Source organism: Camelus bactrianus, chromosome 23, assembly GCF_048773025.1.
Source record: "Camelus bactrianus isolate YW-2024 breed Bactrian camel chromosome 23, ASM4877302v1, whole genome shotgun sequence".
NCBI lineage: Eukaryota > Metazoa > Chordata > Mammalia > Artiodactyla > Camelidae > Camelus > Camelus bactrianus.
The window spans coordinates 32,647,805-32,675,208 of NC_133561.1; the positions used below are offsets into that span (position 1 = coordinate 32,647,805).

General features: G+C 51.1%; 2 protein-coding genes across 6 annotated transcripts in view; both read right to left on the reverse strand.

Moving 5' to 3' along the window:
* Positions 1 to 27,404, reverse strand: part of LOC105082476 (plasma membrane calcium-transporting ATPase 4) — a 94,998-nt gene that overhangs the window by 38,115 nt on the left and 29,479 nt on the right. For all 5 annotated transcript variants that reach the window (XM_074352022.1, XM_074352018.1, XM_074352019.1 and 2 more), the window contains exon 2: positions 13,214 to 13,883. In XM_074352022.1, the coding sequence (XP_074208123.1) occupies positions 13,214 to 13,406 (193 nt within the window). In that variant the 5' untranslated portion in view covers positions 13,407 to 13,883. The remainder of the gene's footprint in view (positions 1 to 13,213; positions 13,884 to 27,404) is intronic.
* Positions 191 to 8,185, reverse strand: LOC141574781 (large ribosomal subunit protein eL34-like). Its single transcript, XM_074352027.1, has one exon. It carries the CDS (start codon positions 7,022 to 7,024, stop codon positions 6,548 to 6,550), a length of 477 nt encoding a protein of 158 aa, XP_074208128.1. The 5' UTR covers positions 7,025 to 8,185; the 3' UTR covers positions 191 to 6,547.

Sequence of the window (27,404 nt, forward strand, 5' to 3'; positions counted from 1 at the left end):
GTGTGGTTCACTGTACAGGAACCAGACCACAATAAAGGTGCTTAAAAAAAAAAAGCAGCAGCAGCAGCCAGTTAAAAGATCCCTTTAAAAAGATCCTTTGCTTCCTGATCTGCCCAAGTACGAGATCCAGTTAGGGAAGCACGTCTGCCTGTCCTTTATGACTGGATCACTGCATTCTGCTGATTCTTGTAGTTGACTTTATTCCTTCGATAACTATGTAAGTTTAAAAAGCTAAAGCTCTAATCTGTTCTTAGAAATAATAATCAGTACATATATGTAAACTAAAAAAACTGTGCAGTATGCTGTGTATGTGTATTTACATGCAATATAATGTGCATGTGCAGTCGACCTGTAATAATTCTACCTAATAAAATTGAAAAATAAAATAAAATAAAAACAAAAAGATCCCTTGCTTCCTGATCTGCCCAAGTATGAGATCCAGTTAGGGTGACCATCCACACCAGTATGCCCCAGACTCGGGGGATGTGCAGTTTTCAGCCTAAAGCCAGGCAAACCAAGACAAGGTGGTCACAAGAGCCACTCACTCCTCTTGGTCTCCAGGGTCAGCTAACCCCGACCTAAACCTTCATCCCCTCCTCACTGAGTCCGCTCCAGGCTCCAGCGGGAGAACACAAACACTGACCTGCTTTCCTGGGACTCACACAGAACTCTGCTCTCACATTAACATGTAAATGCTGGTCATGATTTAACAACTGAGCTGGCTTCCACCCACTGGCTCATACGCAAGAGCCAGAAAGAATAAGCTATCTGCTCAAGGTCACACGAGGAGGCCAGGGGACAGAGCCCAACCAGCTGTGCTGGTTCCAAGTTCCAATGGCTTTGGGAGATCAACAGAGCAGAGACTCCAACTTTGGGCACCTCCTTTAAGCACACATATCCATCCTAGGCTGTCACACACGCAGGCACACTCACACAGACACACACACCCACAGAAACGCATATATCTCTAAAAGGTACTACTGGTCTACTAAGTACTACGTACTGTGAACGAAAAATACTGCAAACCACATCAGTAAACAAAGAACGCTGAAGCCAGTGAGTCATCAGCGGCTGCCGCCACCCCCTAGTGAGGACAGGCCTGCAGCCCGGCCTCTGCAGCCACTCACAGTGGTGCACCCTGAGGGGGCTCAGACTAAGAAAGGACAGGACACTGGCCCTAGACAGCCAAAGGAATGAATTCAATGAGCCCAAATGTTTGCTTCCTCCCATACATAGAAAAGCTCTAAATTCTTTAACTTGAGATGCCTGGTTTTCTTTAGATAACAAGTGATCTTTTATTGTTCCAACTACCTGGTCTTTGTTGTAAAGCTCCTGTATATCCTAGCTCCTCCCATACCTCATCGGAGCAGTGCCTCAGAGCGACCTGAGAGGCTGTCATCCTGGGCTGGAAGGGGTTTGAGTCCTCAGAAATGTCCGCCAAATAAAACATAACCCACAACTTTCAGGCTGTGCGTTTATTTCAGTCGACAGGTCTTACAGATGTACTAGGCACTAAGAAGTACTACTTAGATTGAGTACTAAGGAAGCACTAGTATTAAGTACTAGTATTCAGCTTGAATAAGAGAAGAAAGACGAAGCCACTACATTAGAGAGTACGCAGTCCTTGATTATCAGCGCCCCTAACACGCATGCATGACGACACCCACATCTCCTAGGCATGGCCCAGAGAGAAACAGAGCTAGGCAGAATTAGGCCCAGTGCCTTCCTTATATTCAGGCCCCTCTAACGGGCCCCAAGGGGGTTGCACTTTAAGGGAAGGGGAGAAATCTTGTAAGTTCAATTAATGCCGGGTAGCACTTATCAAGTTGTTCACACACAGCAGCAAATTAACCTTGGCTTTGGCCCTGGGAGCTGCTGGCCGCACGGTCTGATGGGCTCCCACCGGCAGGGGGAGGCAAACTTTGTCTTGGAAAAAAGACCAGCAGCCGAGGAGCATTAGACTCAGGACGGGGACACTCCATGTGGCTTCACACAGAGGGAGGTGCAAGAAAAGCGGGTGACTGGAAGCTGCAAGGGGAAAATGCAGATGTTGCTGCCAGAGGACGTCCTCACGCTTTAGTCTACGTGAAGGGCTGCTCCGATGGCGGGGATGAGGGCAAACATCTGTTCTCCATCTCCACTGAATAGGACCCAAGAGTGTTACCTTAAATGGCAAGGAGAGAGATTTGGGCTAGAACTAAGGAAGTCATTCAGATGGAAAAAGATTTTGAAAACGGGAAGATAGGTACCAAGGGAGTCTTGTTTGCAGGGTCTGAGACGGCCCCCACTTCTCCACCCAAAGCGGAAACCATCAGGAGAGGTACCCAAGGTCCACCCGGGGATCCTGCCTGGGGGTAAAGCGGGGGTGTGAACTGGCATCCACGACTGTGGACACGGGGACTGGAGACCACGTTCTCTCGCTAGCGCCCAGGAGAGGGAAGCAGGGAGCTGTTCTGAAAAGTGGTGCCTGATGGTCTTGTCCCGGGCCTCCGGCCTCCTGGTTCCCCTAAGCACCCCCAACCCCCGGCCTCCAGCGGAGTGGCACAGCAGAGCCCTGCAGGGGAGCGGGTTTGGCCAAGGCACTAGAAGCAGCTGGGCTGCTTCCCAGAGGCTTCCTGCCTCCAACACTTTGCGAAGTCCATTCTCAGCAGGAAAGAAAAACCAGGGCCTGGGAAAGGAGTGCTTCTGGGCAGCGCACTTGGTCCCCAGGCAGGCAGAGGCAGAGTTGCCAGAGGGCAGGGCCTTGCTGGCTCTCTCCTCCAGGTACCCGAGAGCAAGTCTGTGCCAACTTGGAGCTGCGGGGCTGGAGGCCAGAGTCGCTCGAGGGAAGCAGGAGTTCTCATCATCTGTGAATCTCCCTGGGATGCTTCTCAGAGAAGTGGGACTCACAGTGTAAAGGAAAGAGATGCTGTTCCCTCCTTGACAAGGGCGAATGGCTGACTGTAAGGGCAAACCAAGACATCAGATATTAGAGATCGCTGTAAGGACATCCCAACAGCCTAACGAAGGCCAAAGCTAGAAGCTGGGGTAGCCCTGCCCCTCTGCTCTCGTATTAGTACCCTGTAATCAGCCTGGACTCCTCTCTCTCTCATCCACTTACTGGATACATTTAGTCAGATCAGCTTTACCTGCAAAACATACCCAAAGTCCACTCACTTCCCCTTTCCCAAGGCTCCCATCCTGGTCCAAGCCAGGTCATCTCTCTCCCGGTTACTGCCACTGTCTGACGGGTGAGTTTCTTCCACCCTTGCCTTCCTGTCCTCAGTCTCTTCTCAACATAGTAGCCAGAATGATCTCTTCCAAGCCCAACTCATGACACTCATTCACTTAGAGTCTCTGGTGGCTTCCACTTGGAGTGAAACAGGGCACTAAAGACCTTATGATGGCCCTGAAGTCTCCAGCCCCCACCCCTTACCTCCTGCTGCATTCCCTTGTTCACTGAGATCCCGCCAAGCTCGCCTTCCTGCCATCCTCCGAATGCATTAGACACACTTCTCTTTCCTGACCCCTGCCCAGTTGTTTCCTTTCTCGGGTTCCTCTTCACCAGGTAGGGCTCATTCCCTCACCTCCCTCACGCCTTTGCACCAATGCCACCATCTCAGTGAAGACCCTGACCATCATGTTGAATGCTGACGTCTCTGCCCCGGTACTTTCGCGCCCCCTTCTCCTGCTCCATCGTTTCCCTCTACGGGTCTTCTCCCCAGTAGATTATGTGATATATTTATCCTCCGTTTGTCCATCCCCCTCCGAAAGGGCAGGATGTTTATCTTTGTTCCTAAGGTCTAGAGCAGCGCCTGACACATAGCATGCACACAAATTTGTTGAATGAGCTGCATGAATGAGTAATAAATAAGGCTGTTCACATTTAAGTGATTACTCTGGGCCAGATGCCTCCCCGGGCACATTCGCGTCTTCTCACTTGAACACTGCAAAGCCCAATGTGGTGGCCGCTATTAACCCATTTTACATACAAGCAAACTAAGGCCAGGAGAGGTTATGTAACTGCTCGAGTATGTGGCAGAGTTTCTACCGCTCCCCAGGAAGCAGCTGGATGCCAGCCTACACACAGAGGGGGCAGCCGTGTGGAGGCAGCCGCACGCAGCTCGGGCTTCTCTCTATTGTCACTAACTTGTCCTGGTTTGCTTAGGACCCTCCAGGTCTCAGCACTGACGCTCCTTGTAATCAACCAGCCCTCAGTCCCAGGCAAGCAGGGATGGTCGGGCGCCCTCCTTTATTCAGCTCAGGGCAGGCTCACGTGCTGCCTTCCCCTGCACCTCTAGGCCCGTCCGTCCTGTCCACACTCTCTATTTACCATTAAGGTGAATGAGTCCTGTCTCTTTCCTGTCCTCAGGGATGGTGACCCCATGTCTGAGTCCAACCTATGATTTTTGTACTCGATTAAAGTTCCATGATTAGCCTTTTTTTGGATCCAAGCAAATGAAATAAGACACATTATGGAAGACAGAAAAGTCATGCGCTGCTCTTGCCTAGATGCCTTAGAAGTCATACCTTTACTTCCTTTTTGCCATTTTCTCTCCTCTGCTCCACCTTAAGTCACCCTAAGCTCTTGCAATAAGCTCCCTGAAGAAGGCAAGTGGCGGCACCAAGCTCCCAGCACGCCCGAGGGCAGGGAGGGGCAGTTTGGGGCTGTGAGCACAGTAGCCTTGGGAACTTGGGAATCCTCTCTGACATGTGGCATGGCTCGGGAAAGCCATGTGGGACCGGGAGCTTGGCCAGTCCCCTATCTGGGGCTTTTCCAATCCAATTCTTCCTGTCCCCAAGATGCTCCCAGGCCCCGATCTCAGAGGCTGTGATTTCACATAAATACTTGTCCAGCCCAGGAGAGGGTTTTAGTCTCTCATCTCTGCAGTGGCTTCTCAAACACACAGCTTCCTGAAGAAGGAAAGGATGACTTGGCAGGGAGAGAATGCTGGAAAAGGGTTTCCCCTAGAAATACATCAAGAAAATGAGAGGAAACCTTGTCCCCAAGGACACAAGAGAGACGCCCCACCTAAGTTGGGAGTACTTCTGGCCCCCAGAGCCAGACTGAACACATGAGCTGGGAGAGGCGACAAGAATGTCAGGCTGTGAGGTCATCGCCCCCACCCCACGCTGGGGAGTCGTGCGGCCTCTGCCCTGGCTGGCGGGACACGGAATAAGCAGCTGTGGAAAATCTGCGTGTGCTGTGAGCCTGTGCAGGGGCCCGGGGCTTGGGAGGAGAGCTGCAGCCCAGCCCTCAGTGGCCTGGCTCCAGCAGGGAAGGGCTGGGGCCAGCTTCCCGAAGAGGTACCTCTTATCAGAGCCAGCTCAGGCCCAGAAAGGGTGGGGCTAGGTCAGACATCACGAGGGACTTCCCAGCTGTCTGGGTTTTGACACCTTGCCAAAGAGACAGCAGAACCTTCTCCCACACAGAGAGTACGCGCGAGAGGTTTCTCTGGGTTGATTTGGAGGCGATCCCATTTGGCGTATGAGAAGAACAGACATCCAAATGCCTTTCAAGTCCTACCTTAAAGACCCTGGAGTAGGGGGCTGGCAAAGAGTGGCTTCAAATCAGCACGGGGACTGACAGGCTGTAGCCACCTCCTGCTCCTCACCCAGCGCCACTGCTCCGAAGGCGCAGAGCAGTTTCCCAACTTCAGCTTCTCAAGCTTAACACAGCCGCAGCTTGGACATGTGTTCTTTACCTACTGGACTTCCAGCCCCGAGAAAGCAGTCTCCTTAAGGTCACAGCAAGAGGATGACGGACTCAGAGAAGCATGCCCCTTCCTTCACTCTCTCTGTCCCAGAGCCCTGCCCGAGGCGGGCAGCCTCCTCAGGGGATGTCGCTCTTTATCTGGCCCTCTGTCTATGCCTTTTTTGAACACTCTGACTCTGGCACAGGGAAGAGAACGCTGCCCAGAGTGCCCTCCTCGGCCCTCCGCTGGGCCTTCTCCCAGGCTGCACGCACACACACGCCGCCCTCCAGTGTCACACTCCCCGCCCTCCAGTGTCACACTCCCCAGTGCTCACAGCTCAGCGCTAAATAAAAGGAGTGAAAACCCCACTTCCGAGGGGAGATGCAACGCTGCCGCAGACAAGGAGGGAACGCTGTCCTTCTTCCCACCTCTTAGCTGATGGGTCAACGTAAGGCAACAACAAGACGGTTCAAAACAAAACGAAACTCGCAAGAGTTTCTGCTGAGCTGTCAAGGGAATGAGCCCGGAAGGTTCTAGGCCTGGTGGAAGGGGACAAAGCAGGGAGGCTTCTCAGGTTCAGGAGCTATAATCACTCTCCCAGCCTCCAGGTTTCCCTCTCCCCCGGCTTGGTAACGTTATGCCAGCTAAGCCTCCAGCTCTGGGCCAGGAGGAGCTGGGCAGAGAAGAGTTCGCAGAGCCCGGGGCTGGCCCGCGGATGAGAAGGCTCACATCTGTCACGCACTGTTGGCCTAATTCAGCCCCAGGCATTTAACCCAGAACCAGACGGGGAACTCCCAGGGTGCAACGTGGAATCCCCTGCAGGGGGAGGAGGGGCTGAGGGAGGGTGCTTTCAGCTCTCCTGCCTTCCTCCATCACGGCTGATTCTGCTTCCCCCAGGTTTTGTGGAAACCTTTCCCACCCCTCTGCCAAGGACTAAATATTTCTTTTTCCCCCCTCTTTTTCACTTTTTTATTACTCAAAAAAGCTTCATTTTTAAATTTAGCTTTCTGACTCTGTGCTCGTGATCTCAACACTTTCACAATGACTTTCTGCTCGTCAATAAGGAAAGCATCCTTGATCCTGTCACAGACGCGTGGAGCACACGTGGAGCCACCACAAGCCCGGCTGAGGTGCTTCCTTGTTTTAGACCGTCGCGTAAGAACGTTAGGTCTCACGATGTGGGCTCCTCGACGTCGGCCTGGGCACACGCCACATGCAGATTTTGATGCCTTCCCAACTTTCTTGGTATAAAGGTAAACAATTCTGTTACCAGGGGTTCGGGACAGCCTAGTTTTGTTAGAGGCTGCATTGTAGGACAGCCTACGATGGTTTGTCAAACACTGGACCATTCTGAATGCCTCTGGATACCGTCTCCAGAAGAAGAAAAAGAAAGATTAAGTATCTCTTTTAAGAAGCTACTGAACTTGCCCCAGCTGCTCACATCACAGTGCAGCTGCTCTCTGGCTGTTTGAGCTGGTCTGCCCACCTCCGCCCCTTCCCCCACCTCCAAGATAGTCTTTTAGCATGAGTCTCTCTCGTAGCTTAAACCAGTGCCGATACGTCTGCCCAAGTGTGATGGGCAGAGTGGACCACAGACTGCTGATCTCTGCAGTCGGGCCCCCATGAATTGTTTTTAGGATGATTGATTTGGCCTCTTCAGCAGAGTTCCAGGTGATGGCTCTGGGGCAGAGAGCAGGGGGAACAAAGCAGCTCGGCGATGCTTCTAGGCTGATACTGACGGACTCCTAAAAGGGGACATTCTATAAGCCCTGAGGCTAGGGAGAAAAATCTCCCAGAAGCCAGATGCCCCTCTTCTTCGTACACCTGTTCCATCCCATACTCGCTTGGCATCCACTCCCAACAACAACACTCCCTAAAGCAGCGGTCTCTAAACAGGGGGCGTGCATCCGTCTGTTGGAGCACGGGAAAGGTACCGGAACTTTTTATATTACTTCATCCATTTCTGTTTCCTATCGATCCTACTCCGTAAATAATATTTGCGTTGGAAGTACTAATAGTAATACAGCAGTGCTGTAGGTGAACATTTGCTGGGGCTATGTGTGCAATTTTCTGCTAGACTGACAATGCTACTAGAAATTTCTATCTGCCACACTGAAGAAAAGCCCAGTCTCAGCATGCTCCAGCTGGAGGGAGAAAGGACCTGCCACCTGACCTCCAAGGCGTGGCAACAGGAACACGGCAAGACCTGAGATCTTAAGGTGGCAAGGGAAATTAACCTAAACCCTGCAGTTAAGGAACCAAAGTGAAAATCTGGCCTGTCTTAAAACAGACTCTTTCCCCTCTGGCCATTTACTCCCCAAGGAATCTCAGCTCCCCAAACCTAGTAGCTGAGCAGTAATTATGCAAGGCAAAGATGCTTGCGTCTTGTGCCACAAACATTCAGTAAGTGGTAGCAGTTACCACAGAGCATGGCCAGGCCAGAGCGTCCCTAGGCAGTCACGTGACCGAGGAGTCCCATCTCCAACTCCTAAGCCCCCCCCTCCCCCGCAATCCCTTCAGCTTAGGTCCCCGTGCTATGTGCCCCCATGCTATGTGCCCCCGTAACACCCCTTCCCCCACCATAGCACTGTGCCAATATTTCTGAGAGTGCCTTGATTTTCATGTATCCTTTTATATGCTCTATGGAAAGAACTGTCCCTGTCATGTTCACCACTGTGTCCCCAGCACCTGCTGGACATTAAATATTTGTTTAATGGTTGAAAAGAAATTAGAAACCCTCTGTATCCCACGGTCACACCCTCAACTCTGCAGAGAAAAGAAGTTAGCAGAGTAACAGAGGGAACATGAAACAGAAATTCCCACCAACGTATTTTTAGGTCCACATTCAACATAAATAGCCTTCAGCTTTCTGAAAGAAGTCCACGGGGAATGACTTATTATTTGGTCAAGGCTCCTGTTCTCCTGCCCTTTCTGGTCTGGGCCCAGACCTTCCCCCTAACTGTTGGCCTAGCTCCTCAGAAAACATCATTCTTCCTCCTACGAAGGGTTACACAGCTGAGGAGCAGGGGGGACAAGTTCTCTGGGGAAAGGAGAGTTCATACAACCTTCTATTTAGACCAAAGAATCTCTCCTCCAGGAACCCTTCTTCTTCCTGCACACAGAGGGAAACCGAGACTAAGGGAAATACCTCTGCTTTCTTACCCTTAAGCCACAGGTAATTCTCACTCACAAGGATTTCTCTTGCTCACCGAAGCAAGGAGATGGCATGGAAAACTGATCAGAAGATAAAAGGTTGGGGGCTGGGGTACAGCTCAGTGGTAGAGCGTGCGCTTAGCATGCACAAGGTTCCAGGTTCAATCCCCAGTACTTCCAAAAAAAAAAAAAAGAAGAAGAAGAAGAAGAAGATAAAAGACTATCTTCTCGTGGGTATTATACAAACTGCTCTGCTCTTTGGGGACTGGAGAGATTGGCTGGGGTGGGGATGGAACGGGGAAAGAAGAGACAATAAGAAGGGGGGGATGAAGAAATTGGAATGAGGAAAGAAGCAAGCAAAGTCAAAAGATTCCATTGGTGCAAAATGCTTTTCCCTACCAAGAAACCCTACGCAACACGGTCCACTCCTTCAGGAACTCACCCCTGCCTCTTTGCTTCTGTTTAACGTGGCCATGAAGGCTGAAACCTTTAGTCCATTAGATGAAAGCAGATCTCTATCACATCTCCCTCACCCTTCTTTGTTTCCCTGACTTTCCTTCCCATTTTGGCTCCTTGCTGGATGCTGGAGGCCGAGCATCTCCAGGTCTTCAGGTCTAACCAAGTCTTGGCCACTAGAGTGCCTACTCTTACTCTGACTAGCCTCGCCTACTCAAGGAACGCAAGCCCAAAGTAAATTAACAGTAGCGTTGGGTCACAGTTAGACAGGTTGTCAGGCATCGGAATAGAAAACAAATGTAAAAATTATCCGTGCTTCTGAGGTTCTTTTCTGCTCCAACAGAAGAGGCAGCAGAGCATTAATGGACCATGAATCAGAAAATATGGACTATTCCATTGAGTCCTATCCTGTGGTAAGACTTCAGGCAAGTCGTTTAAACCTCTTAGCCTGTTGAGAGACAGAGAGAGAGAAGGAGAATGAATTAAAATTAAGTCTCATCTGCCTTTAGAATTGTATAAATCTGGAATAATCAGACCATGTTAGCGTCAGAAACGTCATAAACTCCAAGTTCCATAAGGCCCTTAGTAGCTACGGCTGTGGTTGAAAGCGATCTGCCAACCTATACTAAAGATGCTACCGGTCCAACAGAAAGTATCCTAGGAACCAGGTTCCCCAATCGTTCTCCTTGGGTTCCAACCAGCAGAATTCAAGGACCAGGTAAATGTCTTTATTCTTAATTATGAGTCTGCAGGGGCCTCCCACAGGTGACAAAGCTATGCTAGGCTGTCAGGCACCTCAGTGCGGTCTTCTGTGAACAGGCTGGCTTTTTATAGCATCTGCTCCTTGGGGCACCTGGATATCCACGCTCTTTTCTCTGCCTGCCCAACTAAACAGCTCGGCACTGCCCTTGTCTGGGGAGACACTCTTCTGAGTCTCCTTTTTCTATCCCTTTATTCTTCTCACACACCAGGAGGCCCCCATTGGCACTGGGGGCTAAAAACTACTCATGGAAACGCTGTTTTTTGCCCCGTCTCCCCAGCTGCAGGAGCACCCCTGAGGCAACTGCAATAGTGACACAAACGGGATACGTATTTGTGACCCAGGAAGCAGGGGCATGGCAATGGACACCTGTGCCAGTGGTAGGGACCTGGGGTGTGGGCGTGGCCAGAGTCTGTAGCAACAGAGGCACCTGACGTGACAGGGGCGGCTTTCAACTACAGGTCTGAAAGCGGGACTGGGCAAGAATCAGCCTCTACGTAACATTTGATAGCTGATGTTGAGATTAAAGTAGGATGTATATGTTGGCCTTTGGGAACGGAAGCTCTCTGGGAATCAGGAAGGAAACAACAGCAGCTGTAAGAAAGGATGTGGAACATTGGGAGGAAAGTCTGGACCCTGCTATCAGGAGTTTCCCAGATTCCAGCTTATTTGGGCTTCTCAGTTCCCTTTTGTGAGAGAAACAACTGACCAAAGGGATCAAGAACAGTATAGCAGGCATACATCCAGAGGGAACCTTAATCCAAAAAGATGCCTGCACCCCAATGTTCATAGCAGCACTATATACAACAGCCAAGACATGGAAACAACCTAAATGTCCATCGACAGATGACTGGATAAAGAAGCCGTGGTGTATTTATACAATGGAACACTACTCAGCCATAAAAAATAACAAAATAATGCCATTTGCAGCAACATGGATGGCCCTGGAGAATGTCATTCTAAGTGAAGTAAGCCAGAAAGAGAAAGAAAAATATAATATCAGTTATATGTGGAATCTGAAAAAAAAAAAGGCAAATAAACTTATTTACAAAACAAAAACAGACTCACAGACATAGAAAACAAACTTATGGTTACCGGGGTGAAGGGGGTGGGAAGGGATAAATTGGGAGTTTGAGATACTGACTGGTAAATAAAAAATAGATTAACAAGTTTCTACTGTACGGCACAGGGAACCAGATTCGATATCTTGTAGTAGCTTACGGTGAAAGGGAATATGAAAATGAATATATGTATACTCGTGTGTGACTGAAGCATTGCACTGTACACCAGAAATTGACACAACATTGTAAACTGACTGTCCTTCAATTAAATAAAAAAAGAACAGTATAGGAAGGGAAAAGGAGAGAGATGCTTAAATTCTGATGGTTGTGTCTCAAGTACTGCATGATCTCAGTGAAAACATAACAGGAATAGCCTCTCTTTAAGGTCAGTACTACTGTGAAGGTGGCAGGATACAGAAATCTCGCTGACAGCAAGTAGGCATTGTCTGCAGGGCAGTCATTAGGTACTAAACAGAAGGCAAAGACTGAGCCGCGTGAAAGCCACTGAGCACCGCCATCTTAACCAGGTCTCTTTTAGACACAAAGAGGTGAATGGAGAAAATGGACAGTGGTTGTGGTTAGACGTGCAGCCACCTTTCCAGATGTAATAATACATCTCACTCCAGAGGGTCTCATATTCTGACAAATATCTTCAGACATATGGATTTCATTTTAATGTGAGGCAACTCATTTACTGAATACCCATTATAAGTGTGAGATTATACATACATTATATTATTTAATCCCAATAACTCTACAGGCTAGAACATTAACACTGTTCTCAAAGAAACTGATGTTTACTCAGAGACTGAGTAAACTGTTCAATGCTTTTCAGCTAGTAAATGCCAGAGCTGGTATTTGAAGTCAAAGCCTATGAGATAAGCAACTGAATTCTAGAAGTAAAGAGACCATGTAGGGCAGCTCTCTCTGCAAAGAAAAGAAGACACGAGCAATGTACAGATATCTAGATAAGAATCTCTTCAAGGGGAGGGTGTAGCTCAGTGGCAGAGCACGTGCTTAGCATGCACAAGGTCCTGGGGTCAATCCCCAGTACCTCCATTAAAAAAAAAAACCTAATTTACCCCCCTTCCAAAAATAGACTCCCTCCCCCACCAAAAAAAAAAAAAAAAAAAAAAAAAAGAATCTCTCTCTCCCTTTTTCTAATCCCAGAGTCTGGACTTCAAGTCACTAACTTAAAGCACTGGCTTGGGGCTAAAACTTACTAGAATTGGCAAGAAATGTGACGTGGCCTCCAAGAAACGGTCAGAAATGGTCTACCTCAAAAGGCTAAGATCTTTGCTCAATCTCAAGCTACTCAGCCATGGCCTGCCTGACTCACAGGACCAAGCAAGGACCTGTAATAGAGAAGCTGGAACCAGGCAAAAAGTAAGAAAGTAAGAGTCCTTTTGTTCGCTCTTCATTTTGATGGTGATGCGGCTCACTGGGCACTTGGGCAGAGCCAGGTCAGCACGAAGCTGGATTTGTTCATTCTCTATTAAGAACAGATTAAGAAGAACTGTATTAAAAGTACATCAGACAGAGCTGAAAAAGTCATCAGTAATTCCCTGACAGAAAACAGAGTGGGTAACTCAAAGATACGGTAGGTACAACTGATTTGCAGTCCCATTTCTGTGTCTGGTAGAGAAGTGCTCCATTGGATGGATGGACGTATCCACATTTTTTGTGCCCATCCTCTCCTCTTACACTGTAAGATCAGTGCAGGGAGGAATTTTATCTTTAACCCTTTGCAATCAAAGACTGATACAGAATAAAGGACTTGATGATTATTTACTGATAAAAGCACCTCTAACATAAACATTTATAAAATAGAGATACATAATTTCTCTTCTGTACCTTGATATAGAAAAAAGGAGGAAAGAATGATCTTCAGAGAATCCCACAGTCCCTAAACATCATCTCTGGGAAAGAAATGAAGTTCCCTCCAGAGCCTCACCCCCTTTCAGTGCTTCAGATCCGTACTTTGTCCACCAGACACAGACATACCAGCCAGGTTTCTGGAAATACGCCTTTTCTAGAAGCTGGGAGAACAGTCTGCCTTAACACTAGCCATCTTCCTCCGATTCCCCACCCCCTGCTATGGCCTTTACCTTCCACGGGGTTGGTTTTCAGTTCGGCGCAGAGATCCATCACACCTCCGTAGTGGGCACTGATGTGGTTTATTGCATCAGTTGACCGCAGCTCCATGAGCCTCCTCAGGTCCATTACTGTGCAGCCAAAATCCCCGTCACGGCTCTCAGCTATCGAGTTGGCTGGCAAGGCGTGTCCTGATGGGTTCGTCATTTTGCCTGCTGTTACCAAGCCCCTCGACCAGAGAAAATGTGAGGTCTGCCTTCCACTGGTCGGGGTCTCTTGACTCTCCGCCTCACTTCTTCCTACTTCTTGCTTCTCTGGGAGCTCGGCTGGGAAATAGATCGACTATATCTCGTGCAATAAGCTTCAGAGTAGCAGCCTCCAGCCCAGATCCTTTTGGTGTGTGTGTGAAAAGCTTGGCAGCGAGAGGAGGAAGAGGATGGGGGAACTAAATGGAAGCCGGACCACGTGTCACAATGAGTGGTGTCCCCAGGTGGTGATGGCAGCGGTTGTCCATGGTAGGTAGGTTCCTTATGAGATCAACTTGCCCAGATGGAGGGGTAAACAGGATGTGCACGTTACCATGGAGGCAACCTAAGCAACAACCAGCAACTGCCGTGGTAGAGAGGCGGCAGGAGAAGGAGGAGGAAGAGGAGGGCTCCTTGGATACCGAAGACAACTGGATCTCTGCAATAAAGAGGCAAAGACAGACAAAAAGAAACAATTAGAGCAGCATGGGGAGCCAGCATCTGCTCGGGCAAGAGGTACTCATTCTGGCATAAGGGTTTAGGTGACAGTTGATTTGATGTCTGAGCCGAGCTGATAGCTGAGGCCCGAGCTGAGGGAACTGACCTAGGAGAGGCCCCTTTCTCCCCGCGAGGCCCCAGCCGCCTGTAGACTCCAGTGTAGAGACACAACTTCAGATACACCGCAGTCTTTATAGCTCACCTCTTCCAAACCTAGCAACACAAATCCCATCACTTCAGAAACTTGGAAGTAAGGGCTCTCCTACTCTCCCTGTCTGTCTGAGGGGCCCACGACGGAGCCTTCTGGTCTGACCCCACCTCTAAGAGGTGAGGAGAGCGCGGAGAAGGAGCCCAGACCAGAATGAGCTGCAGGGCGGTCCGCCACCTTCCCCCACCCCATCAGCCTCCCCTACCCCCAACACACACTTACAGACCAGAAGGCCAACCTGATAGAAGATGCCCAAATCCCCTGTGGCCCCTCTGAGTACTCGGCCTGATGCTGTACAGAAAGTCTGCAGCCTGCCTGCTGTGGTTATCAACAGGTCAGGCGCTCAGCTCGGATCCTGGAGCCAAGCCCCACCCGCCTCCAAAAAGCTGTCAGCGGGAAGGAGTGAGTAAAAGCCTCCGGTGGTTGGCAATACAGGGTGGAACCTCATTACATAAAGGACACAGAGGGATCTCTGAGAAGGATAGTGAGTTTGAAGCCTATGAGTGTTAAAGGCTCTCTGGGGTGGCCAGAATAAGACGGCTGTCATTCAGATTAGAGCCTAGGGCCACCACAAGGTCGCCAGGGGGCAAAGTTAGCCTGTGCGTGAGTGACACCAGAGGGTCTCACATCAGCATTTCTCCCCTCAGGAAGGCAGGTGGATGAGGGGGAGAGGGCGGAGTCTGTGCAGGTGAGAATACGGAGGACTGAAGGTGGCAAAGCTGATCCTGAGCCCTGCTCTCCGCTTCAGAGAGGGGCTGCTGTGTGTCATGCACGGGCGACTGCCCCACACCAGCCACCTAAGTGGGAAGAGGCACCCGAACACGGCGGGTCCAGCTCTGGTGAAACAGTCCCCACCAACTTGAGTTCAGTTACTGGGGGAGCCAAGTCTCTCTGGTCAGCAGCCCCTCTCCAATAAATAGATGACATCCTTGCTTCTAAAGGGTAAACACGGAAGTACACGGACCATCGGATGAGGGCTTGACGCTCTCATCCATCACTTTTCCAAAACTCACACATGGCCTGAGTGCCTGCTGATTCCCATCCATCCTGCTCGTGGCAGGTTGCCCTGGGATGCAGGCAGTTACACCTCCTCCTCTCCCAGGATGCCCTCTGCCGCCTCCTTCTCACCTTGCACTTTTGGAGCTACTCGGACTTGCAAAGGGTTATGCAAGCAGGACTTAGTTTTGTTGTTGCAATTTGTTTTAAACATCACATTCCCTTTCTTTTTAGACGTCATCAGAGAATCCTGAGGAACAAGGAGGTCTATAAAGAACCTGAGGCAGTGAGTCAAACTCCCTTCAATCCTCCTGGCAGAGGGGCAGGCAGCACCACAGAGTCTCCTCTCTGATTCCGCACCTTCAGGCATAGAAGCAGTGGGAAGGACTAGAGCAGCAAGAAGCCCATTTGACTCTTAAGTAGAACTCCTTAACCTTTGAAGAGGATGCTCAGAACAGTGCCGACAGAGCGCTGAAGTGGAAATCAGACTTTACTTTTTTTTTTAATCTCTCCCCACTGCAATGTTTGTTCCATGAAGGCAGGGATTTTTTGCATGTCTAGTTCACTGCTTTGTGCCCTGTGCCTTGAAGAGAACCGGTGTATCAGCTAATTTTTTTGGTTGAATAAACAGTAGTAGATATAGAACCAGATTTCCCATCTTCCCAGGCACCCTATGAACAAGTCACTTCGCTTTGTTAGTACTCAGTTTTCTTAGGACTCAGATTCTCCCACTGTACCTGGGGAAAGAATCTACCCTGCCTTTTCACACCATCCTAAGAAAGCGATAAAGGAATTGGGTTATAAGCAGAAACAGTGCTTGGAAATCTTAAATGAAAGATGACCAGTGTCTCAAGTGATGGGCGAAACAGCCTGATTTGATCTTAACGAACTTCTAGCCCTTGAAGCAGAAGAGCAAGAAGCCCCATGCGCCCCTCCAGCTTTCCTTGCCGGGGGGGAGCTCCTAGCACCCCGAAGGGAATGAAAATTCCAGGGCAGCTCCATTAGCAATAACCATTAGCTAGGGTATAACCATTAGCAGTAACCACTAGACTACACGGCCTTGGATCTCTAGACAGTAGGGGCAGTCTGAGTCAGAATTCCTTACTTCGAACCCCTGCTCAAGATATCAAATAGGAAAGATTCTTCCACTCACACAGGGAATCAGAAAAGGTCACTTAAGATTAGAACCCATGGGACACGTGGAAAAGAATGAAGTTTGTCTGCTTCAGGCTGCTCTACAGACATGTACATAGGTCAGGCACTAAGCTTCTGGCACAGAGTCAAAGGGGCGGAGCCCAGTTGGAACCCCAGTTTAAGGTGGGCTCTCCGTGAAAATTCTTCCGGAGTTCAAAGGCGTAGCAGGTGCCAGTACTTCTCTCTGAGCTCTGATCTCTTCGAATAAGAGCTCTCCGTGACTGCTAGGCTTGCCTAGCCCCTAACCTTATTAGGCAACTGGCAAAGGAGAATCTGTAAGTGCTCACATGGCCTCAGCCTCAGCCGCGATGCTCAGCGGCCTGGGAGGTCCCACCTCTAGGCGGGTCAGGGTTAGTCACTCGGCTCAGGGCATTCTGGGTAAGGTATGTTCTCACTGCCCGTTTCTAGCATCTTGCCAGCCTAGTGACCACGGGATGGAAGTTCAAACTCTCATCCCTTCCTGCAGGGGCAAGACATCAGAATACTTCACGTGATCATTAAATCATTTTAATTTTTTTCCCTCCTAAAGTCCTGTAACATCTGTTCTACAACTTGACATGTGAAAGCACTGTCACACGGGACGGCTGTGATTCCCACCTCGCAGATGAAAACACTGAGGGCCAAGGAGACAAAAAGTGGTTTGAGGGGGAGGGTAGAGCTCAAGTGGCAGAGCGCATGCTTAGCGTGCACGAGGTCCTGGGCCCAATCCCCAGCACCTCCTCTAAAAATAAATATAATAGACATAATAACCCCCCCAAAAAAAGTAAATAAAAAAAAATTTTTTAAGTAATTTGGTCTTTGGCAAGTCAGCGGCCCTGACTGCCTGCTGGCCTGTTCATCACACTGCACTCCTTCCCCCAGTCTGCACCTCTTCATTTTCTGACGAATGTCTAGTTAAGCCTTTTAACAGCAGGTGTCTCTGGGGTGCAGAGAATAAGCATCTCCGCTTAGGGGAAATGCTGGCTCTCACACGTGCTCCTCTTTCAGAATCACCCCCATCACACCCCGGACGATGGGGGTGAAGGGGAGCCCCAGACACCCCTGAGAAGCGGGCCGCCCTGCACTTCCCGACACCTCGGCCTGCAGCTGGTCCCGCTAGCAAGCTCCCAAGTGGGGAGCTGTCAGGAACGGAGACCTCATTCCTTAAGCCACCAGACCGTAAACGATAGTCAGTTTCCCCCGATTTTGTAAAAAAAAAAAAAAAAAAAAAATCCTTTACTCTTAGAAACTTGCCTGGGTGCTGAAGGCGAGATACACCCCTAGACGATGGAGAAAAAGGGGTGCTCCCTCCGCAGGGGCTAAAGTGGGGGGATTTTGAGAATCTGAAAGGAACCCACCCCGTGAATCTCCTCTGCCTTCTCGTGTTGAATCTGGCGGCTGCATGGGAAATAAAGTATGAAAGGAAACAGGAGAAAGGAAAGAGGGGGCAGGGGCCGAGGGCTTCGGGCTGGTGCAGCCGGACCTGCCTGGAATAATAAGCAACCACTCTAAACCGTGGCCTCCGAGCTGCGGACACAGCTGCTCAGTGGAGCAGACTCTTGTGCCTGCCCTCCCCCCCTGGGCTGGGACTTCGGCTCAGAAGTGAATTGGGAGCACTTGCTGATGCTCTGGTTGGAGTGTCAGTGCCACTGAGGATGTGAAAGCAAAGAAGGGCAAAGCTGGTGGGGGCGGGAGGTGGGGAGGTGGGGTGTGTGCACATGGGAGCAGGCTGGCCCCGCCTTAGGAAACACTAAACTGAAATATGAAACCTGCTTCAAGCTCACCCTTCCCCATCCTTACGCCTCCCTGCACAAAACCTGTTCCCTTTTCTCTGATCCGGAGGCTTCCACATCCCAAATAAGGCTCCGTGGGTCCCTATTTGAAGGAGTCGGGGTGGGAGTGGAGTGGGGGTGAGGAGGGAGGGAAATAATATCTGTGGAGCACCTGCAATGAGCCAGGCACCACAGCAGGCACTTTTGGTGAAAATGCAGAGAGAGATCATATATGTATACACGCACACACACACGTGCGCATTATCCAGGCAGCAGCCTCGTCTGGCGGGGGATGTGCAGTGGTGGGTCCCTACATAGAAGCTACTGTCACTATTACATATACTGTTTCACTGAATCTTCACTGACAGCCCTGTAAAGGAGGGCGCCCTGCTTTACAGTAGGGAAATACAGATTCGGAGAGCCGGGGTCTATGCCCTAGTCTGAATCCAAAGCCACCATGCCTCGAGTACAGGGACAATCTTATGAGAAACAAAGCTATGGATTGACGAGAAAGCCCACGTGTACCTATCTATCTGTTCCTGGCCCATGATCCCTAAAAGCTCTAAAAGAGGACCTCCTTACCTCTTTGAACTTCCCCGGCAGGTGTAGGGGTAGTTCCACAGCTTATCAGCTGACACTCCGGCTCCATCCCATCCCCGCCCCCACGTGCGCATCCCCCCCAGCCAGAATGCCCTTGGCTCTGGACGGGTGTGATTCCAAACATACCCAATTTCCACCTGGAGATCCCAGGAGTGGGGATGAGGGCTGCCTCCACTCTGCTACCTCACACCCCTGGCCGTGGAACCCGCAGTGACTTGGGAGAGGCACAGAGATCCTGCCCTGGATTACTCTGTCTCCTTTCTCCAGCATGGGCAGCTCCTGCACCATTACTTACAGTGTCCTAAGCTTCACTCCTTCTCGTGGGCACTCCCATGCCTCTGAGAGGGCCTTTCAAGAAAGCCGGCAAGCATCAAACACGGCCGGCTGCCTAGCATGACGCATCCCTGGCTGGCCCTTCTCCCTGAAGGCCTAAACTCCGCACAGAGGCTGCTCCGCTCCCTCCTCACTACAAGCCCCTTATTTCCACGACCCAGATTCTAGCCCCCCGCCCCCAATCCCGCGCCAGTCCCTCCCACTCAGGTCTAGCAGCCATCCTCGTGGAACCAGGTTCTTTCCCTTCCCATGCCTGCCCTGCCCTAATTGCTCCTCTGATGCCTGCTGGCTCGCAGAGCAGACCTGAGCATATCCTCTCTCCTCCAATCTACTCAGGCCCTTGGGAGGCATATGGGAAGAAGGTCAGAGGCAGAGCACGTTGGCTAAAGTTCAGCTGGTGGGCGGCACCACCTGTCATCAGCAACAGCCAGGCCCATGCCAGGAAGCCAAGTGAGGCACCAAAATCAGTCCTCTGCACTGGCCCCAGGATGGCACACTGTGGCCTGTGGTTCTGGCCCTGGTCCTGGAACCCGATGCTAATTCTCAGCCAGCCCCTAGGACTTGGGTTCTGGTGAGTACTCCCTTCCTGCACAGAGAACGTCACTTGCTGGTTAGGTGGTACCCACGAGGCGCCCTCGCTTGCCCTCCCCCTCCCCTAGTCTGCTGTCCTGAGGTGTCTCCTTCACTTCAGCAGCAGAAATGCAGTGCCAGAATCATAGCATCTACCTGGAGAAAATGTGTCGTCCTCAACCCCCTGGGCCTTAGGGATCCAGAATTTTTCTCTACTTCCCAGAGCCACCTTGCACTTGGCCGAACCAAGTCTATGCATACCTTGGACCCAGTTATCTACTGGGTGCATCTCCCAAAGGTGCTCCCACAGGTTCAGAAGGGGGAGTGTACAAGGATGCTCACTGGGGCAGTATTTGTGGTGACAGGAATAGAAGGCAACCTGGGACCCCCCCCTCCCAGGGATGTACAGGTAAAGGGCGTGTGCTTGGTAACGGGGGATATTATGCAGCCATAAAAAGCACAGATCAGATGTGCACACAGCAATACTGCTGATCTCCAAAACAGTGCTTCGTGGGGGTGAAAAGGGTGCTTTAACAAAAGTTAAAAACACACCCATCTAAAGCAATACTATACATTTTAAGGGACGTATTTAATCAAAAAGATACATATTATCACATTAGAATGTTGCTCACAGGCAAGGAAAGGAAAAGACCTGGGATCTGGGGAAACTGAGCACAGGAAGGGCCTTGCACGGACCAGTGATAATCCTGGGCCATGAATCCATTAGCATGGCTGACTCAGTAGTCTGCACCTGAGGGCCAAAAAATAAATAAAATAAAAAATAAAATAAAATAAAAAATAAAATAAAATAAAATAAAATAAAATAAAATAAAATAAAATAAAAATAAAATAAAATAAAATAAATAAAATAAATAAAATAAATAAAATAAATAAAATAAATAAAATAAAATAAAATAAAATAAAATATACTATGGTGCTAAAGCCTTTCAGACCTGGAGAGACTGTCCTTCTAAGACACATAATGGCAATGATGACAAAATGTATCAGTCCTGGCCAGATGCCTTCAGGGGACAGAGGACGGTCAGGTAAACAGATAGCACATACTTTCTCTAAACAGTGTTACCAAGGATTGACCCAAGGCTGATGATAGTCTGTTCCTGACCGTCTGGCCTGTTGATCCAGCCCATGTCAGAGACCCCAGGCACCATCGAGATGAAGACAGGATCTGCATGGCATGGGTCAGGAAACTGAAGCAGGAATGTGTCTAGGAGGGCATTGTCACCACCACCCCAGCTCCATCCTAAAATAGTATTAACATATCCAGACAAAAAAGGGCACTCCGTTGGGCCCAGAGCCATAGGGAATGTACCCTCATTCCAAGTAATCTGAGTCATACTGGCCCGGGTCACCTCTGTGGCCTCCTATGAGTCAGGGGGTGCAGAGGGAGTGCTCACAGCAAGCCAGAGATTAAAAAAAAAAAAGGTGGCGGATGAAACAGCAACACTGATCATTTCCTTCAGCTGATTAAGGACAAGAGTCGACTTCAGGTGGGAGTGACAGTGCCAGCTAGAAGGTCTGTTGCCTACTGAAAGAGATGCTGGCAGTCTCGCCTGATCCCTCCCACCAGCTCACAGGAAGTGCTCAGGATACGGGTTAGCAAGGGTCCCTGCCTCACGCTGAGTAAGGCGCAGCTCCTCGGAATCGGGATGGTTAGCCACTGGGTCAGCAGACAGGAGGCAGCCCCTGGGGCGGCAGCACGCACACTCTCTGGGGCAACAGAGATTGCCTTTTCTTGGGGCTGCCGTGGTTTTCCCACATTTTGGTTCCAAGGGAACAAAGGGGCTTTTCAACAGCTGGATTGGATCCTGTGCTGTTTTTAGAAATAAATTTCAGCAGACTTATGCCTCGCTCATGGGGAGGGACGGGGCGTCAACCTCCCTTGGCTGCTGGAGTCAGGATCTCATGGCTCCCAGGCCCAGGTTCCGGCGGAGTCCTCAGTGGTGAGAGGAAAGAGGAAAGCAGCCCGGCCTCAGAATGAGGAGGTCACAGGCCATCCACCAAAAGGGAGTGCCGTGGGCAGCTGTCCCAGGGGCTCAGTAAGAGAGGAAGCAAAACTACCTCCCTGTGTGACCCGGGCATGAGCCAGAGGACCATGCACCGGACACCAGGCCTGGCGGGCCCTCCTGTTGCCTCCCTCCGCTCCACGAGCATCTCACCTGTACAGAGTACAGAGTCATCCTTCCAGCTCCGCCCGCCCAGCCATCTCTCAGCCCAACTACTTTCTGAAAGTCCCAGGCAAATGGACAAGGGCTCCATTCTGAGAAGATGACGTTTATCAGGAAAGAGAGCGGGCGCACGCCCCAGTAACCCGTCACTTCCCTGCCCCAGTTTCACTCTCCCTTTGAGAACGACGCAGAGGTGACAACGCATCTTTGTAACAACATCATGAGAAGCTGCAACCCCACCAGGCTAAAGCACTGAGAGCCTCGAGTGGGGGCCTGTTCCTGACACTGCCCCTGGATCCAGGCTGTCAGGGGAGGCGCAGGAGGGTCTTGTCACCTCTCTCCCTCCTGTAGTCCTTCCGGGATGCTGATGTCTGCTTCTGTTCATCTCAGGGCAGCCCGCTTTCCCGGAAAGACCTGTGATCTTCCCAAGGAAAGCCCCCCTCCTGTGAGTCCTTGAGGTAACAGGCCTGAGAGGGTGTCCCTGTGAGATTCAGGGGAACACCCAGACCCCTTTCGAGTTCAGGAACTAAGCACCCTCTGCCTCCTGTTTCCGACCTCCGCAGGAGATGACAGAGGATGGGGCAGTTCACAGGGGAGGGGGGCAGCGGACACAGAAGACACCCCCCCACTCACTCCAGGCTCTGCAAATATTACCACCCCGCTGGCACATCTGAATCCCATGCTGCCTTCGCTCTGCCCTTTCCCACAGCCCCCGCAGGAGGGCTGGTCCCAGCCTGGCATCACCTCTCGGCATCACCTCCCGGGGGCGCCTGCCCACTGCTCTGAGGCCAAGGCAGCAGTGTGGCGCGGCTGGCGGAGCAGGAGCAGCTGCTGTTTCCCAGTCGGGGCGACGGGCTGCTGTAAACACTGGCTTTGGGTTGCTATGGCGAAGCCAGTGCGCAGCCCGGCCGTGGCGAAGCTATTTATGTGCCTGTCAAGGCAGAGTGGTCTGTTTTTTATTATTTTACTTTCAAAGTTTTCCTTTCCCAACCCCCTCAAACAGCTTTAAAAAAAAAAAAAAAAGACCCACCACAACTTTGTCGGGAACGAAAAGGGTATATACAGCCAGAAAGTAGAGCTTAGGACTTGCGCCAGCAAAGGCAAACCCGAAGTGAGGAGGAGGGTCGGGTCCTTCAGAGCAGGGAAGGTCTGGCTTCTTGCCCGTGCATGCCTCTGCCTCAGCTCGCCGAGGGGAAAGGCCCAGACACACGGCTTTCTCACCTCTGCATCATCACATCACTGAGACGAGACAAAGCCGCTTTGTCCTCTTCCTTCCTGTCCAAGCCAGGCTCCAGCCAGCAGCACTCCTCACCCCCCAACTCCCCACCGGTCCCTACTGGCTGCCAGTGTCATCAGGATGAAGACGCTGAGGCTTCCCACCAAGGCTCATGGGAAGAGAGCCTCCAAGCAACCCCACCTCCGTCCGCCGCGGGTGCAGGGCCACCGGCATGGAGCCGGCCACCCGCGGCGGGACGTCTGCAGGAGGTGGCCTCTGAGGTGCCTCTGAAGGGACACACGTTTCCTCCACTTGTCCAGAGACCTTCCATCCAATCCTTACTCCTCGAGGAGCTCCGGGAAGAAGGGATACGCCTTCTCAACAAGATTCAAGGTTTGAGTCAGGGGGGTGAGGACCCCTGGCCAGCACCAAGGAGTCACCATGCAAGGTTCAGATGCTGAAGGATGACCAAAAGGAAGGCTCATTCATCCTTGGACGCCTGTGTCTCCAGGGCGTCAGGCACAAGAGAAGAGTTTTTGGTAGAAGTGGGGAGCGGTCAGGTCAGGCTCTGGCCAGGGCACCGCAGCCTTCCTTCTGCCCTCCCGACTCGCCCAGCCAAACACGAAGCAACAGGTGAGAGGAAAGAAATGGGCCCCTGAGCATAGGCCACTCAAGGAGGGCAGGAGAGCGGAGGAACCAGCCCCTGTAGTCATCACACACACACACACAACTAAGCAGAAGTGTGCGCTGACCGATAAATAAGCCAGGCACCAAACAGAGAGTCACCTTCCAGAAACAGCTGGTTGGAGCACAAAGGATGCTGCAGGGCTTTATCGCTTCTCTTTCTCCTCCTCGTTCCAGTTCCTTCGGGATGAGATCCCCTTAGTAGGAGGCAAGCCTCACTGCCGATGGGCTTACTAACCAGATTAGCAATAGAGTTAGGGCAAAGTTCAGAAGAGCAAATCCCACAGATTGTTCAATTCCTCCCAACTCAGATTATAACTGAACGTCCCCCAGATGCCACCATGGCTCAGGAAGGGTAGCCGTGAGAACCAGCCCCACGGGGAGGAGAGAGGCAGAAAGGGGAAGCTGCTGCGGATTCCCTGAGGGACGCACCCTCTGCTGCCCCAGGAGAGGTCAGAGTCCTGACTGACAGCCCCGGTTAGCTGATAGAGTCTTGCTGGGAAAATCAGAACTTGGGACAGAAATCAGCCTTGGCAGCACCTTGAGGTCAAAAGAGCAGAGCAGGCATGGTTTCTAGGCTTGTCAGACCGACTGTCATCAGCATCCCATCGTTCCTGCAGGGTGGGAAGGGAGAAGAGGGGAGGCGGGAAAGGGTTCAACACCGCCCTGGACTGCCGCCCTGGACTGCTGCCCTGGGCTGCCACGAGTAGGCAGAGAGAAAGGCACCGTGCAAGCTAGTGCGGGCGACCCCAGTGCTTCCGTTCCTAAATCTCACGGTGTTTACTCAGGCTGAGTGGCCATTACTTGGGAATATGTAGAAAGACAAAGAGAAGCAGACACATCTCAGAACCGCCAAGGCAGAGTACGCTTCCAAAAATCATGGGCTAGAAGGAGCATCTATTCAAAAGGGCTCAGATCCGTGGTGACGGACACAGGACCCATTGTTGAAAGAGACAAAGGGCAGGTGAAGAGGTGACTCAGCCCCAGCTGGTCGTTGTTTATGGACGTCTCAGGGGAGAGGGAGCGGAAGGTACCATGTATTCTCCTGAGTGAGCAGAAAGCACGTATCACCTCTCCCCGGCTCGTCTGCCCCCGTGCCGGACCTCACGTGTGCAATTGATGAATGAACCACACTTCTCTGGGCTGGGTGCTTTCGTTTCTAAGAGAAGGAGAGGAGGCCCAAAGGGACCCCTGTCTCCAGAGAATCAGTCATCTGAGTTCAGGAGGGACAGTGGCGCCACCTTGCAGCTTGTAGTCCCCAGAACCACATCCCCAGCACTCCTTCCTCTTGGGGCTATGACATTGGTGGGCTGAGTGGATTGCAGGCACATCACCCCTGTGCTCCAGGACACAGTCCCAGGGCTTTTCGTGCAGACAGAAGGGAGACCAGCCATCATGGCAGGAATCATCCCCTCTCTAGGGAGAAGCAAAGGTAAACATAAAGAATCTAAGCTCTCCTAATGCTCATTCGATTCTAAACTCCCACTCATAGCATCTTAAACATCACTGCTGTACCTCCAACGAAAAACCTGGGAGGAGGACCACGGTGATGCTGGTGGAGCTGGGAGGGAGGGAGGTCTGTAGGAAGTGACAAAAAAAAGGATGTTTTCTGGTTTATTTCTGAAGTACTGAGCTGCCAGCAATCATGGGAAAAATACCTAGTACTAATCTCTTTCCACCTCCTCATTTTTCCCTGTGTGCCTCATCTCCAAGCTTCTGCTTGTTCTTATCTATGTATATCCCTTTCCCCATCTCTCCCTCTCTTCTTGCCTCCTTCTTTCTCTCTCTTCCTCTCACCCCCACAATCTATCTACCTGTCTGTCTGTCTGTCTGTCTATCTATTTATCTATCTCAATCTCAAAACCTGTCTCATTCTCTTTGTCACATCTCCAGGGACAACCTAATTGGACAGAATTCCGTTCCCCCCACCTCGGTAACTTCTGACACAGTCGGCCCTGTCTAGTTCACACTGGCTCAGACAGTGAAGGGTATGAAGTGCTGAGAAGCAAACCGGGCACTTGTGGGGCAGCCACAGCCTGCACCAACACAGGGCCAATCCATGTCACTGGGGTCACGGATGATGGGTCACACAGGATGAACTCTGAGAACCAATCTGAATTCTCCCAAATCCATCTGGAGCTTGCCTGGCCAAGCCACATATGGAGTATCTAACTATGCCTGAAGCAGAGGCAGACACTGAGGACTGAGAAGTGAGGGGCCCTAACAGAGATGGGGGGAGAGGAAGGATGTAAGACTACTGCTATGGATTACAAACACCGGGATTTAGTATGCTCAGCCAAGTCCCCAGTCTGGCATAAACAGGGAAGTGGCCTGAGGGAGGAAAAGGCTGGGAGATTAGACAGAGTGGTAAAAAGACCCCTGGGCTACAGTCTGACTCCGGCTCCTTTCAGCGCTGCCCCCCGAAGCTGAAAATTCAGACCGGAACGTGATAAGGGAGTCGTCCCCAACTACAAGCTGCAAGGTGGCTCCACTGTCCCCCCTGAATTCCACTCTGAGCCTGCAAAACTAGGGCTGGGGATAGACAGATGGAGGCTCACCTCCAACTAACTCCCTGGTGACATGGCTGCCTTCTTCTAAGCTCTCCCCACCACTACGCAAGTACTCAAGGATTCGCAGAGGGGACCAGAGGAGGTGTCACAAAAGGCATCAGAACCCAGCAGAGACAGACGTTCGCAGGCACCTCACACTGTTTGCCTAGCATCTGCTTCGGCAAAGGTTTGCAAGCGTGCTCTTGTCCCAGTTTCCCCAGGCTCACAAGCCCTGGCCAGCTGTTCCCAAGCAGTCAGATCGCCCTCACCAGAGAAAAATCCTTTGCAGTTTGGGGGGGTGGGGCAGGCATCAGTTCCTTCCCTTCAGGGCTTCAGTCACTGAACCCTCCCTCTGCAAGCAGCCAAGTCCAAAGAGAAGCTGAGGACACGCCAGCCTGCTCTCTCCCCTCCCTCCTGCAACAGCCAACTCAAGAAAGAGGACTCCTTTGTGGGGGAAGTCCCATGGCCTTGAGGCTCTGGAAACTTTGCCGTCTAAGGCTGTGGAATTCTTCTGCCGGGCTCCTGCACTTAATCATCACCGCTCCCCGACTCCCGACTCGGGGCTTTAAAAGGTAGCATCGGAGCAAGGAGTGCAAAGACGTCAAGGAGAAGGAAAACCAGAAAGCAGAAAGATAACCACCTGCAGCACTGGTCTGCTTAGTCACGGAATAATTGTGAGAAGGAAAAGAAGAAATCTCAGTGTAGACCACACTCCAGAACGCTCCCCAGGACGCCCAGCTAACAGTGCCCGTGGTCCTGCTCCAGGTCCCACAGAGCACGTGGCTCCCGCTCCTAACCTGCTTGCAGAAGGATTACATAGGGGTTGGTTGGTTGGAGACTTTCTACTTTCAGCAGATCTGAAAATTCAGAGGCTCTTGGCCCCTTTTGGAAAAAAAAAAGTGCTTGAGAGCTTGCAGCTGTGAGTACAAGGTTTTGGAACATTAACTTCCAAGGTGGCAGAAGTGGCCTCTTAGGCCACGTTGCCATGGTTTCCAAGAGAACAAACAGAGGTGTGGCCCTAAAGAGGGGTAGGGGGTGAACTGCCTTTTTCCTCCTATGGGAAGAGTTTCCAGAGTCAAGACAAGAGGGGGTAAAGTGAAGAGAAGTTTATAGAAGGTTACAGGGGAAAGAAAATGGACAGTCTTGAGAGTCCCATCCATCCCGGGGCTAGGCTG

Coding starts and splice junctions, on each gene's coding strand:
- LOC141574781 (XM_074352027.1), bottom strand. CDS start 7,024: ATGGTCCAGTGTTTGACAAACCATCGTAGGCTGTCCTACAATGCAGCC.